Genomic DNA, 17,233 nt, shown 5'->3' with positions numbered 1-17,233 from the left:
CATTTCATTCGTTCCAGAAACGGGCCTTTTTTACTAGTAAGTACATAAGTATTGCCATACTGGGACAGAACGAAGGTCCATCAAGCCCAGCATCCTGTTTCTAACAATGGCCAATCCAGGCCACAAGTACCTGGCAAGATTCCAAAACAATACACATTTTATGCCGCTTATTCTAGAAATATGCAGTGGATTTTTCCCAAGTCCATTTTAATAATGGTCTATGGACTTTTTCTTTAGGAAGCTGTCCAAACCTTTTTTAAACCCCCCTAAGCTAACTGCTTTTACCACATTCTCTAGCAATGAATTCAAGAGTTTAATTACATTTTAAATGTACTACTTTGTAGCTTCATTGCATGCTCCATAATCCTAGTATTTTTGGAAAGAATAAACAAGTGATTCACATCTATCTGTTCCATTTTACATCTACCTGTTCCATTCCACTCATTTTATAAACCTCTATCATATCTCCCCTCAGCCACCTTTTCTCCAAGCTGAAGAGCCCTAACCACTTTAGCCTATCCTCATAGGGAAGCCATTCCATCCCCTTTATTATTTTCGTTGCCCTTCTCTGTACCTTTTCTAATTTCACTATATGTTTTTTGAGGTGCAGTGACCAGAATTGAACACAATATTCGAGGTGTGGCCACCTGTCTCTCTTTCTGCGATCCCTTGTAGTTTATAAAGAGACTCTCTCCCTGTTCTTCTTACTGCCCAGCTGAAGTGACACCTGACAAGTGCAGTGGAGAAAATGAAGATACCACCTGCTGATAAGATATGGGTACCATGGCTACTGCAACAGATACTGCCTTATAACTGAAGTGCAACCACTCTCCTCATCCAGAGGTGAAAGCTTAAGGATTAGGGAAATGAATGCTGAACATGAGAGCAAAAGAGATTCCAGCCTGGTTAACCCATACTCTGACACCTCAACATAAGCACAGCCTGAAGAAGTCCAGAATAACTCAGTCCGCACTGGTTGAAGTTTTTTGTAGGAGAACATGTGGATGGCAGTTCTTTCTAGAAGTGAAGAGTATATTGAATTCCTCTTGTAGGTGCAGTAAAGCTCATGACAAGATGATATATAAATAATAATAATGATAATAGTAGTTCGGTAGAACTGATATTGAACTGGCCAACTCCTAGAAAGACTGGTGTTTGTTTCCTAGTCAGTAGGATTATAAGCATCATCTCTATAATTCCATTGTCTGAATGCTTATTATGATGTATCTCCATTCCTGGTTTGCACTGATGGTATTCCTTCCTCCAGAAGGGAAAACTACTGGAACATTATTGAGTTCTATTAACATGAATAGTTCAAATTTATTCAAAAGTACCCTCTAGATGTGCCATCCTAGTCCTGTGTTTTTAAGATTAATTATTGTTGCTTTATACAGCAGATGCTTGAAACTTATTACCCAAACCTAAAATTAAGATACTGTTACAACAGACCATAATGAATGGATCATGCACCACTTCCATAGTTGAATTGGGCTGCGTGACATGAAATTGTGATTGTATTCATAATAAAAGGGAGGACCTGATGATATTCAGGATGTACTATGAAAATGATAGGACCCTCAGCTCAGAAGGAAATATCAAGAGTTAAGCATTAACAAAGTGAAATTGAGCTAATTTTAAGACAGAGCAGGACAGATGTATTTAACCTATTTACAGTTTGCTGACACTTGCTGAATTAACAGTATCAGCAAGGTTAAGTAATGAATGTTTTGTTCAGATGTTGGGAAGTGTCACTCAGAACATGCATGCTTGGAAGGGAATAGGGAACCGAAAGTTAAATATGCAGATGTCTGAGCATGCAGATGTAATATCGAATAATGCATGTTAGTTTCGTCTTCCTATAAATGTTAATGATCTTTACCGGAATGATAATGGTCTTTTTTTTTCTTTATTTATAAATTTTTCATTTACATCAAACAATATAAATACTGGTAATATCAGAAAATAAAAATAAGGAAAATATTCATTTATATCAATACTGATATAACTTACAGAGAAAACAATGTTTAAATTTTGACCTCAATAAATTGAATCAAGATACTAGGAAACATAACAAGGAAATAAATAGTAATAAACAAAGTTATTATAACGGGAGGGACATAACAGATGTCTGCAGCCAACTAAACAGCATCTCTAACTAGGGAGGCAAATCTTCAGGTGATTTAACACGTTCCTTCGAAATAATAAATTCTAACGCTTTGAGGGAGTAAAGAATATATAGTTAACCAATTCAAAGGTAATAAAACATTTGCAAGGAAATGTTAACAAAAAAGTAGCTCCCAGTTTAAGGACTCTAGCTTTATACATCAGAAATTCTTTTATCCTCTTTTGTGTACTCCTTGCCATGACTGGAAAAATCTGAATCTTTTGGGCCAAGAAGACATCATTTAAATGGCGAAAATATAATCTAAGAATATTATTTCTGTCCATTTCCAGCGTGAAAGTCACGATAAGTGTTGTTCTCTCCGTAATAATTTCCAGAGAGTTCTCAAGAAATTCAGTCAAGTTTAGATTTGGAGTAGCCTGAGGTTGCTCGTTAGAAGATTTAGAGACACCAGAGATATATTGGGCCTGTGTTATAGGGGGGTAACCCCCTATTGGGATTCCCAGTATATCGCTGAAATATTTTTTTAGCATGTCCATTGCTGTAATTAGAGGTGATTTTGGAAAATTTAATAGTCTCAGGTTATTCCTTCGACCACTATTTTCCAAATTTTCTAGTTTCCTTTCCTGAACTTCTTTTTCTTTAATTAAAGTCACTGTTAGATTTTGAAGTTTTTCAACTTCAACTTCCATCTTTGTAATTTTTTCTTTTTGTTCCTGAAAATTATTTGACAGATTTTGACTAGTTTGTTTTAGTTCCTTAATTTCACCTTTAATAGAAATGTTCATCTGGAGTAGTGTATTATTCATCCCTTGAATTGAATCCCATGAGTTCATAGTCACCACTGCTGGTCTCAATAGTCCTCCACTGCTCTCAGTAGTGGAACCTCAGGCGACAGGGGCATCGACCTGCAATTGCCCCTGTTCTGTTGTTTCTTTCCCCGGGGTCGAGGTGCTCAAAGGTCCTCCTCCCAACGGCGTTGAGGATACAACTTCCAACTGTTGTGGTCCCTTGGGCAACCTTTCACTTCTGGGTTGTGGAGGAGCGGTGTAGGAGGGAGGACTCAACGTCGCTCCCTCGATGCTGCGCTCTACACCAAAAGAGGTCGAGCCCGTCAAAGCAGGTGTCTGTTCGCCAAGGATCCCCACTCCGAAACTCTCCAGTGTTACTTGGCGAGAGATTGGTGTCGTCGATGGAACCACGAAGGTAGGAACCACCATCTTCCCCTTTCTTTTCCCCATCTCAAAGTCGGAGAAAGAAATCCCCTCGCTAGTTCAATGTTGTCTCAGGATCTTCGAGAGCACGCAACCGTTCCTGACACCATCTTGATTCTCTATCCATGATAATGATCTTTACCAAAATAGCTAGCAGCTGTCTGACTTTCAACCAATGAGCATTTATATCTTGTACCGTCTATATTATGTATCCAATCATGTTTATTGTATACCTGTTGACTCTGACCTCATGACTTAATGCATTCCTTTAGTTAATAAAATGGAGCAGAGAATCAGAAGGAGTTGTGACAGTTTTGGGTGCACTGCCTGATTGTAGGTGTGGTCCTCCTCTCTCTCCCAAAGGCCTTTGATCTATATTTCTTTATTTATTAGTGGTGTGCATGTGGATTTCTTCCCCTTCGCCTCCTAGAATTGAAAATAAAGGGCCAGTTATGTTCCTGTTCTGGGCAGGGCCCCAGGCAATCAGTTGGTTGCAGGAATTTCCAAATTTGATCATATTATACCAGTTTTGGGGCAACTGCATTGGTTAGCTGTGAAATATAGAGTGCATGGTAACATGCCATGGTATTTTGGAACAGTTACTACTTTGGCCTCTTCTGGGAGGCTGTTAAGATCTGATTTTACTAAAAATGTAGCCTTAGGATTAATGTCCTCTGTGCGTTATGCTGCTACAAGAGCATCCACTTAAGTAGTTAAAGTTTCAAATGGTAGGGGCAGATATATATCCAAACGAGGAGCCCAACACTCAAAAAATAGATATGTGGACAAATTGTCAATGCAACTCCACATCCAACTTGAAAAAAATGGAAATTCAATGCAATTCTTCATACACAATTTTTATTTTCATAGCTTAAATCCAACTTGCTTAAAACATAATTCACTCTTGTACAGGACCCATATCTATTTTTAGAGTGTTGGACTTTTCATTTGGATATATACAGTATCTACCCCCACCGTTTGAAACTTTGACTGCTTAAAGTGTATGCTCTTGTAGCAGCATAATGCACAGAGGACATTAATCCTAAGGCTACATTTTTAGTAAAATTAGATCTTAACAGCCTCCCAGAAGAGGCCAAAGTAATAACTGTTACAAAATACCATGGCATGAACCATGGCATAAATCACCTGATGAAAAAGAGCCAAAACTTTATACTGAACTATACTTCACAGGCAACCAATGGAGTTGCCTCAACACTGGTATAATATGATCAAATTTGGAGATTCCAGCAACCAACCTGGCAGCTGCATTCTGTACTATTTGCAACGCTTTAACCCTATACTTTGGAACACCCAAATAAGGAGAGTTGCAATAATCTATCTTTGACAAAACTATAGCCTGAATCACACTCTTAAAATCAACCAAACATAGCATAGGTTTCAATCGAAACAACCTCAGTCTAAGCAAAAGGGCTAAAAGGTAAACAGCCATGGAAACTGAAGTATATTGCTTTATGCTGCTTTGGCCAATTTTAGAAAATGGGAAAGTGGGATATAAGTGTTTCAAATAAACAAACAGAGGCTGGTTATAAGGTCCATGATTGAAGGGTTATAGAAAAAGCCTTGGTGAATGGCTCTAGCTAAAGGGCTATCACTGGGTGAATGGACCCAGAAGACATGGTTAAAGTGACCTACTCAGACTACTAAAGTTCACTATACCTTCTGAGATGTATAATTTTGCAGTGTTAGGTGGAACGTGTCAAACCTAATAGGTATTAAACCTAATGAGTCCATTTGCATTTTTAGGTCATTTGCATTCATGTTAGCATTACCATTGGAGACCTTGTAAGCATGCAGATATAGTATGTAGTACATGGGCATTAGTTAATTCCTTTTTTAGTATGCAGACCCCATAGTCTTAATTAAATCAGCAGCAAGATCTCTTACATTCTACCAGTATAATTAATAGTCATGAACTTAATGGTCTGAGAACATTTACATTTCCGTGAAAAAAAAAAGACACTAGAAAGTTGAAACCACTAGTTCTAGTCTTTCTTTGGTACTGCTACAAACAGATATGGCTTTTAAGGAAATCTCTACATTCCAAGTGATTTGATACTTACTTAAATTACATTAACTTTACACAAATGGGGATAGTGTAAAAAGCAGACCTCTTTGATCACATAGACTGAACTAAGACAACAGTTTTGCACTCTATTTGAACTTAGCTTAACTCTGAAATTTAGAGGTGTCTATTACTAAAAAAGAAGACAAAAGACACAAATAGGCCAGATTTACATTTCATACATCTGTAGTATATTCAGCACGTTTGACCCTGCTAGAAGGGAGAGAAGGAGGCAAGCATTGCACTCAAATGCACCCTGTGTGGTGAAGGCACCCCTAGGTACATTCTTACTGTGCTTAATGGGAAGCCTAGCACTGGACACAGATGATTCTTCTTAATTTGATATCCCAAGCTGCAATATACACATTGCTCAAAGGACCGGATCATCATAATAATTTGCATATTTTTTACTTGTTTTAGCGATATGAATTAAAAAAAATTCAGTCGCTAAAAATTAAAGATGTAGTGGCATTAAGAGGTCAGAAGCACTTGCTGTTACAATAACCTGATGCCACTGCTGACTGAAATTTTTTTTATATTGGTGGATTTTATATTAGTATATTTTCCTAATAAAAGTTATTGTTCAGAAATGTTATAGTATACCAAATCACACAATATCACTCTGCAATACAAATGGAAGCCTTATAAAATGGACATTTTATAGCATGACTTACCTCCTCACTGCTATCACTTCCATAAAAGTCATCCTCCATTCGAGCACCTCTTCTTTCTGCTTTGCTATCCTCCTCAAATTCCAGTGGAACTGTATACCCATCTACTGATGAGTTCTGGGACTTTCCATGAGGCACTGATCGTGGTCTTGAGGAGTACATAAAAACATCTTCATGTGTTTTCTGGAGTTTATTTGTTTCATTAATTTTATCAGCTCTTCCATAGGGTGCATAATTAGTGCATGGCAGATCATGGCTCCCTACAGACTGTTTGCTAGACTCCTTTTGAAAACTGTTAGGAAATATCCATTCATCTGAAATGTGCACAGATTTAACAATATGAAAATTATTACAGTTTTTGCATGAAACCTCCTATCATAAATACAAAATTTACACTGTGTTAATAAACATGAAAAACTAAACATTTACCCCATTATATAAATAATGCCCAAAGTTAGACGTGCACTTGGGCATATTATTATATATTTATAGAGTTATATATAGAGCCCTGTTTACTAAGCTGTGCTGTAGGCGCGCAAACATTTTAGCATGCGCTAATGCTATAGACAACCACAGGAATATAATGAGTGTCTATCGTTAGCACGTGCTAATTTTTAGCATGTGCGGCATATTAAACAGGGCCCATAGTTTGTTAAACTTGATACCCTGCCTTATCAAACCAGATCCAGGCTGTTTATAATATTAACAACAAATTACAGAATAGGGCCAGTTATGCGTATAACATAAGGAAAAATTAATTCTTACCTGATAATTTTCTTTCCAATAGCCCCAACAGATCAATCCAGAGACTTGAGGGTTGTGTCCCTCTACCAGCAGGTGGAGATAGAGAGAACCTCCGAGGTTTGCTATATGTGGACCTGTGCAGCCAACTGAACCTCAGTATGAACGATACCAAAGCAGTGGACTAGAAACAACAGAAAACTCTCCTGACATTGTCAGACCAATTGCCCAACATACTTCCACCACTTCTATATTTATTTATTTTATTTTTTAAATCAAAAGAAGGAACATTCAGAACAACAGAACCCGAAAAAAACTAACCAACCGCAACAAAACCACAGACACTAAACCCAGGGGGGGCCTCTGGATTGATCTGTTGGGACTAATGGAAAGAAAAGTATCAGGTAAGAATTAATTTTTCCTTCCAAGGCGTCCCACAGATCAATCCAGAGACTTGTGGGATGTACCCAAGCAGGGCGGGACACCTCCAACCCAGCAGAAATCACCGATGAGCCAAACTCCGCATCTTGACGAGCTGCCACATCCACCCGATAATGATGATTGAAGGCCAGAGGGGAGAGCGTCCACTCCCCCGGATCCAACTGGTGGTGACTGAGAAAGTCGTTTGCACATTCTGTGACCCTGCTATATGAGCCACTGTCAAAAACAAGAGATGAGTCTCTGCCCAATGTCAGATCAGAGCCGCCTCGCACGCTAGGGGTGCACTCCTGATGCCCCCCTGAAGGACCGCCGTCACATTGTCCGAAAGAACTCGAATTGGGAACCGCGACTGAAGCAACCCGACCACCTTGTCGGTTGTCCGCTGACTTTCCTCGAAAGAAGACGCCTGCACAAGCCAGTCGTCTAGATAAGGATGGACCTGAATCCCTTCCTTCCTGAGATAGGCCGCCACTACTACCAGGACCTTGGAAAAGGTCCAAGGTGCTGTGGCTAGGCCGAAGGGCATCGCTTTGAATTGAAAATGATGATCGATCACTGCAAAGCGAAGAAAGCGCCTATGGGGAGGCTAGATTGGAATGTTGGTCAAAAACTCCCCTGGCTGTACCGCTGCAATCACTGATCAGAAAGTTTCCATGCGGAAAAGTCGAACCCGTAAGGACCTGTTGATGCACTTGAGATCTATGATGGGTCACCAAGAACCGCCCTTTTTTGGCACCACAAAATAAATGGAGTATCAACTGCACTCTCTTTCTGCTGGGGGTACAGGCTGGATGGCACCAAGCCGTTGTAAGTTGAGGAGGGTGTGTTCAACAGCCCGCATCTTGGCGGGACATTTGCAAGGAGATTCCAGAAGAGTCTACTATCATACGAGCCAATTCTAACGTGTAGCCGTCTCTGATAACCTCCAAGATCCATTCGCCAGATGTTACCCTGGTCCACTCCACCAGGAATAGGGACAGTCTGCCCCCAATAACCGGCTGGATATGGACCAGGGCCCCATCATTGGGCGGACCTGGCTGCGGGCTGGTTTCTGTTACCGGAAAGGAAGGCCTGCCTGTCACCTCGAAATAGCTGAGGCCTCTGAGAAGACCTTGCTCTCTAAAAAGAGGCCCCGCGACTTGGACGGTAACGCCGTGTATCCCTAAACTTAGGTCTAGGTTCCACTGGTCATACAAACTTGGACCTGTCCTCTGGGAGGTGCTGGCCCTTAGAGTCACCGAGGTCCTAAACAATCTGTTCTAAGTCTGTCCCAAACAAAAGCTTTCCCCTAAAAGGAAGACTTGCTAAACGTGACTTAGAGGCCACATCTGCAGCCCAATGCTGCAACCACAGCCAACGATGCGCGGTGACCGCTATGGAAACCTCCTTCGCCGAAGCAGGAGCAGGTAGCACATAAAGACGTGACATAGCTCTAAGCAACCTTAAGCCCACTGTCCGGTGTAACCCACTGCGCTGAAATAAGGATCTTCATGGCCTCATGCACATGAAAGGAACTAGGTGGGCATTTGGTGCCAGACATAATAGAGGGCACCGGACCTGTTCCCCCTGACGAATCAGGGGGGAAATGGCCAAAATCTCAAAAGCCCTAACAAAACTGGGCCATCTGTGTCACCCGGGGAAGTTTTGGCAGGAAAGACTGAGGGGCTGCAGCAACCGAAGTTTGCTGAGGAAGAGACAGGGCTGCCTGAAGAGAAGCTCCTGACTTCTTCAAAAGAAAGGCATTGTGCATTAATAAAACAAAGTCCAGGGAAAAAGAAACTGCGAGGGACTCCCCTGCTCCCTGTACATCACTTCCCTCCATTGGAGCCTGTGCCACAGAAGCGCGCTGCGCCTCTTGTCTATCAACCGCCACGTGCGGAGCGGGTCACGCCTGAGAGTAAAAAATGGCGCCCGCCAATGCGCGCTGCACTAACTGCCTACTACTATTTAGCATTTCTATAGCGCTACAAGGCATACGCAGCGCTGCACAAACATGGAAGAAAGACAGTCCCTGCTCAAAGAGCTTACAATCTAATAGACAAAAAATAAATAAAGTAAGCAAATCAAATCAATTAATGTGAATGGGAAGGAAGAGAGGAGGGTAGGTGGAGGCGAGTGGTTACAAGTGGTTACGAGTCAAAAGCAATGTTAAAGAGGTGGGCTTTCAGTCTAGATTTAAAGGTGGCCAAGGATGGGGCAAGACGTAGGGGCTCAGGAAGTTTATTCCAGGCGTAGGGTGCAGCGAGACAGAAGGCGCGAAGTCTGGAGTTGGCAGTAGTGGTGAAGGGAACAGATAAGAAGGATTTATCCATGGAGCGGAGTGCACGGGAAGGGGTGTAGGGAAGGACGAGTGTGGAGAGATACTGGGGAGCAGCAGAGTGAATACATTTATAGGTTAGTAGAAGAAGTTTGAACAGGATGCGAAAACGGATAGGGAGCCAGTGAAGGGTCTTGAGGAGAGGGGTAGTATGAGTAAAGCGACCCTGGCGGAAGATGAGACGGGCAGCAGACGAGCCCCGAGGAAACCGCCAAAACTATCCCCTGCACTTCCGACTCACTGGACGCCTGAGGGGAACCGCCGTCGCGCTAACACCCGCTGCGGGCTGATGGCGGCAGGACTCACACTCCCCCAATGCTGCTCTCCAGCCCCCACACTGGGAGCAGCGCTTAGCTGCCTCAGAAGGCACTGACATGCTCCACAAATGCCTGCCCCAAAACTGACTCAGCAGAACGTCTAGTTCCTCCGTATGTTTAAACAAAAATAAAGGCTCTTACCTTTTTTTTTTTAGTCAGGAGAGAAAGGAAACACCTGATCAGGCCAACAGACCCCTGTCTGTGCTAAACTAGGCCCAAAGGACACCAGTAGCCAGATCAAACCAGAGCTGCACAGAGATATCCCTCCACCTGCTAGATAGAGAGAATACTGAGGTTCAGTTGGCTGCACAGGTCAACATATAGCAAACCTCGGAGGTTCTCTCTATCTCCACCTGCTGGTAGAGGGACACAACCCACAAGTTTCTGGATAGATCTGTGGGATGCCATGGAATGAAGTAATTGGCACTAAAGATCCAAATAATTGATGACAAATACCAATAATTGGTGTTAAAAAGCACGTAATGGTGCTAATTTGCAGTTGAATGTTTATGAGACTTACGCCAGTATTCTATAAACAGTTTGCCTAATTTTTCTCAAGCTCAAATGCAAAGCTGGTGTTAACATGGGAGGAGCATGGGCATGTCAGGGGTGTTCCGACTATTCTTGGATGCACTTTACAGAATAGTTGCACTTACGCACCCAATTACCGGTTTTAGGCACAGCGAAGTTTCTTACCTGAAGCAGGTATTCTCTGAGGACAGCAGGCTGCATATTCTCACATGTGGGTGACGTCATGTCGGCCCCAGAGGATTTTCAAGCAAAATCGCCAAAAGTCTCTTCTAGAGCATTCCATTGCGCGAGACGATCACACCGCGCATGCGCACGCACAATTTCCCGCCCGCCGCGCGGACACGCTCCTCAGTTGAATCCAAAAGATGAAAGAAAAACAACTCCAAAGGGGAGATGGGAGGGTTTGTGAGAATATGCAGCCTGCTGTCCTCGGAAAATACCTGCTTCAGGTAAGAAACTTCGCTTTCTCCAAGAACAAGCAGGCTGATATTCTCACATGTGGGGTATCCCTAGCCCCCAGGCTCACTCAACACAACAAGAGTGGTCAATTGGGCCTCGCAACGGCGAGGACATAACAAAAATTGACCTGAAACAAGAAACATCTAACAGAGTGCAGTCTGGAACAGAATAAAAATGGGCCTAGGAAAGTTGGAGTTGGATTCTAAACCCTAAACAGATTCTGCAGCACCGACTGCCCAAACCGACTGTCGCGTAGGCTATCCTGCTGAAGGCAGTAGTGAGATGTGAATGTGTGGACTGATGACCACATCGCAGCCTTGTAGATCTCTTCAATAGTGGCATGACCCACTGATGCAGCCATGGCTCTAACATTATGAGCCGTGACATGGCCCTCTAAAGTCAGCCCAGCTTGGGCATAAGTGAAGGAAATGCAATCTGCTAGCCAATTAGATATGGTGCGTTTCCCGACAGCAACTCCCCTCTTGTTGGGATTAAAAGAAATAAACAACTGGGCGGACTGTCTGTGGGGGCTTGTCCGCTTTGACAAAAGCAAACCTCTCATGAAGCGAACAACTAAAGGCTGTCCAGAGATAGGCTGACCTTCTACACATTGATGGTAAGCACTAATCACACTAAGGTGAACTCTTACAGAGTTGGTCTTTGGACCAGACTCTGATAAATGCAGAAGGTACTCAAGCAAGGTCTGTGTAGGACAAGAAAAGGGATCTAGGGCCCTGCTGTCACACCAGACGGCAAACCTATTCCATTTAAAACAGTAACATCTTTTAGTGGAATCTTTCCTGGAAGCAAGACTCGGGAGACACCCTCAGAAAGACCCAAGGAGGCAAATTCTAAGCTCTCAACATCCAGGCCGTGAGAGCCAGAGACTGGAGGTTGGGATGTAGAAGCACCCCCTCGTTCTGAGTAATGAGGGTTGGAAAACACTCCAATCTCGTTCTTCGGAGGACAACTCCAGAAGAAGAGGGAACCAGATCTGACGCGGCCAGAAAGGCGCAATCAGAATCATGGTTCCGCGGTCTTGCTTGAGTTTCAGCAAAGTCTTCCCCACCAGAGGTATGGGAGGATACAGTGGTGGAAATAAGTATTTGATCCCTTGCTGATTTTGTAAGTTTGCCCACTGACAAAGACATGAGCAGCCCATAATTGAAGGGTAGGTTATTGGTAACAGTGAGAGATAGCACATCACAAATTAAATCCGGAAAATCACATTGTGGAAAGTATATGAATTTATTTGCATTCTGCAGAGGGAAATAAGTATTTGATCCCCCACCAACCAGTAAGAGATCTGGCCCCTACAGACCAGGTAGATGCTCCAAATCAACTCGTTACCTGCATGACAGACAGCTGTCGGCAATGGTCACCTGTATGAAAGACACCTGTCCACAGACTCAGTGAATCAGTCAGACTCTAACCTCTACAAAATGGCCAAGAGCAAGGAGCTGTCTAAGGATGTCAGGGACAAGATCATACACCTGCACAAGGCTGGAATGGGCTACAAAACCATCAGTAAGACGCTGGGCAAGAAGGAGACAACTGTTGGTGCCATAGTAAGAAAATGGAAGAAGTACAAAATGGAAGAAGTACAAAATCGACAAAGATCTGGGGCTCCACGCAAAATCTCACCTCGTGGGGTATCCTTGATCATGAGGAAGGTTAGAAATCAGCCTACAACTACAAGGGGGGAACTTGTCAATGATCTCAAGGCAGCTGGGACCACTGTCACCACGAAAACCATTGGTAACACATTACGACATAATGGATTGCAATCCTGCAGTGCCCGCAAGGTCCCCCTGCTCCGGAAGGCACATGTGACGGCCCGTCTGAAGTTTGCCAGTGAACACCTGGATGATGCCGAGAGTGATTGGGAGAAGGTGCTGTGGTCAGATGAGACAAAAATTGAGCTCTTTGGCATGAACTCAACTCGCCGTGTTTGGAGGAAGAGAAATGCTGCCTATGACCCAAAGAACACCGTCCCCACTGTCAAGCATGGAGGTGGAAATGTTATGTTTTGGGGGTGTTTCTCTGCTAAGGGCACAGGACTACTTCACCGCATCAATGGGAGAATGGATGGGGCCATGTACCGTACAATTCTGAGTGACAACCTCCTTCCCTCCGCCAGGGCCTTAAAAATGGGTCGAGGCTGGGTCTTCCAGCACGACAATGACCCAAAACATACAGCCAAGGCAACAAAGGAGTGGCTCAGGAAGAAGCACATTAGGGTCATGGAGTGGCCTAGCCAGTCACCAGACCTTAATCCCATTGAAAACTTATGGAGGGAGCTGAAGCTGCGAGTTGCCAAGCGACAGCCCAGAACTCTTAATGATTTAGAGATGATCTGCAAAGAGGAGTGGACCAAAATTCCTCCTGACATGTGTGCAAACCTCATCATCAACTACAGAAGACATCTGACCGCTGTGCTTGCCAACAAGGGTTTTGCCACCAAGTATTAGGTCTTGTTTGCCAGAGGGATTAAATACTTATTTCCCTCTGCAGAATGCAAATAAATTCATATACTTTCCACAATGTGATTTTCCGGATTTAATTTGTGATGTGCTATCTCTCACTGTTACCAATAACCTACCCTTCAATTATGGGCTGCTCATGTCTTTGTCAGTGGGCAAACTTACAAAATCAGCAAGGGATCAAATACTTATTTCCACCACTGTACGTGTACAGAAGGCCTGTTCCCCAATGAAGGAGGCATCCGACACTAGCCTGCCATGGGCCTGTAGTCTGGAACAGAACTGAGGGACTTTGTGATTGAATTGAGTGGCAAAAAGATCCACCGAGGGGGTGCCCCAAGCTCGGAAGATCTTTCTGGCGACAGCCACGCTCAGTGACCACTCGTGAGGTTGCATTATCCTGGTCAACCTGTCGGCCAGACAGCGAAAGCTACTTACCTGTAGAAGGTATTCTCCGAGGACAGCAGGCTGATTGTTCTCACTGATGGGTGATGTCCAGCGGCAGCCCAGGACCGGAAAATCTTCCCTAGCAACAAAAGTTTGCTAGTCTCACGCTTCCCGCCCAATCACGAGCGTGCTCGTCAGTCCAGTACATAGCTACGGTAAGGGAAGACACAACTCCGAAGGGGAGGTGGGCGGGATTGTGAGAACAATCAGCCTGCTGTCCTCGGAGAATACCTTCTACAGGTATGTAGCTTTCGCTTTCTCCGAGGACAAGCAGGCTGTGATTGATCTGAGTGGCAAAAAGCTCGATCAAGGGGGTGCCTCATGCTTGAAAGATCTTACGTACAACTCTCAAGTTGAGAGACCACTCGTGAGGTTGCATTATCCTGCTCAACCTGTCGGCCAGACTGTTGTTTACGCCTGCCAAATAGATGGCTTGAAGAAACATGCCGTTCCGGCGAGCCCAAAGCCACATTCTGACGGCCTCCTGACACAGGGGGTGAGATCCGGTGCCCCCCTGCTTGTTGATATAATACATAGCAATCTGATTGTCTGTCTGAATTTGAATAATTTGATTGGACAACTGATTCTTGAAAGCCTTTAGAGCGTTCCAGACTGCTCGTAACTCCAGGAGGTTGATCTGCAGACCGGTTTCCTGGGGGGACCAACTCCCTTGAGTGTGAAGCCCATCGACATGAGCTCCCCAACCCAGGAGAGATGCATCCATCGTCAGCACTTTTAGTGGCTGAGAAATTTGGAATGGACGTCCCAGGGTCAAATTGGATCGAATTGTCCACCAATGCAGGGATTTGAGAAAATCTGTGGACAGTAGGATAACATCTTCTAGATCCCCTGTGGCCTGAAACCACTGGGAAGCTAGGGTCCATTGAGCTGATCTCATGTGAAGACGGGCCATGGGAGTCACATGAACTGTGGAGGCCATGTGGCCGAGCAATCTCAACATCTGCCGAGCTGTGATCTGCTGAGATGCCTGCACCCAAGAGACAAGAGGCAAAAGATTGTTGGCTCTCGGCTCGGGAAGGTAGGCACGAGCCATCTGAGAGTCCAGCAGAGCTCCTATGAATTCTAGTCTTTGAACTGAAAGAAGGTGGGACTTTGGATAATTTATCACAAACCCTAGTAGCTCCAGGAGTCGAATAGTCATCTGCATTGACTGTAGAGCTCCTGGCTCGGAGGTGTTCTTCACCAACCAATTGTCGAGATAAGGGAACACATGCACTCCCAGTCTGCGAAGAGACGCCGCTACTACAGCCAGGCATTTCGTGAACACTCTGGGCGCAGAGGCGAGACCAAAGGGTAGCACACAATACTGAAAGTGCCGTGTTCCCAGACGGAATCGCAGATACTGCCTGTGAGCTGGCAATATCGGGATGTGAGTGTAGGCGTCCTTTAAGTCCAGAGAGCATAGCCAATCGTTTTCCTGAATCATGGGAAGAAGGGTGCCCAGGGAAAGCATCCTGAACTTTTCTTGGACCAGGTATTTGTTCAGGCTCCTTAGGTCTAGGATGGGATGCATCCCCCCTGTTTTCTTTTCCACAAGGAAGTACCTGGAATAGAATCCCAGCCATTCTTGCCCCGGTGGCACGGGCTCGACCGCATTGGCGCTGAGAAGGGCGGAGAGTTCCTCTGCAAGTACCTGCTTGTGCTGGAAGCTGAAAGATTGAGCTCCCGGTGGGCAATGTGGAGGTTTTGATTTCAAATTGAGGGAGCATCCCAGCCGGACTATTTGAAGAACCCACCAATCGTAGGTTACAAGAGGCCACCTTCGGTGAAAAAACTTTAACCTCCCGCCAACCGGCAGATCGTTCGGCACGGATACTTTTATCTTGGCTATGCTCCGCTGGAGCCAGTCAAAAGCCCGTCCCTTGCTTTTGCTGGGGAGCCGCAGGGGCCTGAGGAGGCGCATGCTGTTGACGTGACAGAGCGCGCTGGGGCTTAGCCTGGACAGGCTGTCGGGAAGGTGGATTGTACCTGCTCTTAATATAAGCGTAGGGAGCAGTCCTCCTACCCCCGAAAAAACATCTACCAGCTGAGGTAGATGCTGAAGGCGCCCGGTGGGAGAGCTTGTCATAAGCGGTATCCCGCTGGTGGAGCTGATCTACCACTCTTTCGACTTTCTCACCAAAAATATTATCCCCCCGGCAAGGACCGGCAAGGAGCATCCGTAACACGTTTTTGGACTCTACCGTCTAAGTCAGTGGCACGCAGCCATGACAGTCTGCGTATCACTATACCCTGAGCTACAGCCCTGGATGCAACATCAAAAGTATCGTAAGCACCCCTGGACAGGAATTTACGACACACGCCTTCAGCTGCCTGACCACCTCCTGAAACGGCTTGGCCTGCTCCAACGGAAGCTTGTCAACCAAGTCCGCCAACTGCCTCACATTATTCCGCAAGTGGATGCTCGTGTAGAGCTGGTAAGACTGAATTTTGGACACGAGCATAGCAGAATGGTAGGCCTTCCTCCCAAAAGAATCCATAGTTCTAGATTCACGCCCTGGGGGCGCCGAAGCGTAATCCCTAGAACTCTTGGCCTTCTTAAGGGCCAAATCCACCACTCCACAGGTCATGAGGCAATTGAGTCTTTATCAACTCCGGATCCCCATGGATTCGGTACTGGGACTCAATCTTTTTGGGAATGTGGGGATTAGTTAATGGATGTGTCCAGTTCTCTAACAACATCTGTTTGAGAATGTTATGTAGAGGAACAGTGGACGATTCCTTAGGAGGGGATGGATAGTCCAGGACCTCGAACATCTCAGCCCTGGGCTCATCCACAGTCTCCGCCGGGAAGGGAATGGCCGTAGACATTTCCCGGACAAAAGATGAAAAGGAAAGACTCTCCAGGGGAGAAAGTTTCCTCTGAGGCGAGGGAGTAGGATCAGAGGGCAAACCACAAGACTCCTCATCTGAGAAGTACCTGTCATCCGCCTCTGCTTCCCACGAGCTCTCCTCTGCGGATTCATGAACTTCCGTCCAAAGCCGCGCCCGTCTCGACTCCAAGGACCAATGTCCACCGTGGTGTCGTCGAGAGGAAGACTCCCGCGCCGGAGGCGATGAAGCTCCCTCCATCGATGACGGCGGGGAATCAGCCTGGGTGGCACTCGTCCCCGGCACCGCAAGCGGTACCGGAGTCGGAGACCGCACCACGGGCGATGAGCCAACCGCCGCTTCCCTCGACGGTACCGGAGATGAGCGTAACAGGTCCCCCAGAATCTCTGGAAGCATGGCTCAGAGGCTCTCGTTAAGAGTGGCTGTAGAGACAGGCAAGGGTGCCGGTACAGGAGAAGATGTAAGAACCTGCCTGGAGCGCGAAGGCAGTACAGGGCTGTCCGGAGATGAGCGCACCGACACCTCCTGAATCGAGGGTGAGCGGTCCCTCCGGC

At 45.3% G+C, this 17,233-nt stretch overlaps 1 protein-coding gene across 1 annotated transcript in view; it reads right to left on the bottom strand.

The window, feature by feature from the left end:
- Nucleotides 1–17,233, bottom strand: part of C6H3orf67 (chromosome 6 C3orf67 homolog) — a 223,410-nt gene that overhangs the window by 74,545 nt on the left and 131,632 nt on the right. The window contains exon 13 of the mRNA XM_030206446.1: nt 6,094–6,404. Within this exon, the coding sequence (XP_030062306.1) occupies nt 6,094–6,404 (311 nt within the window). The remainder of the gene's footprint in view (nt 1–6,093; nt 6,405–17,233) is intronic.

Source organism: Microcaecilia unicolor, chromosome 6 (assembly GCF_901765095.1).
Source record: "Microcaecilia unicolor chromosome 6, aMicUni1.1, whole genome shotgun sequence".
Taxonomy (NCBI): Eukaryota; Metazoa; Chordata; class Amphibia; order Gymnophiona; family Siphonopidae; genus Microcaecilia; species Microcaecilia unicolor.
The sequence above is the reverse complement of the archived record's forward strand: the minus strand, read 5'-3'. Positions and strand labels throughout refer to the sequence as shown.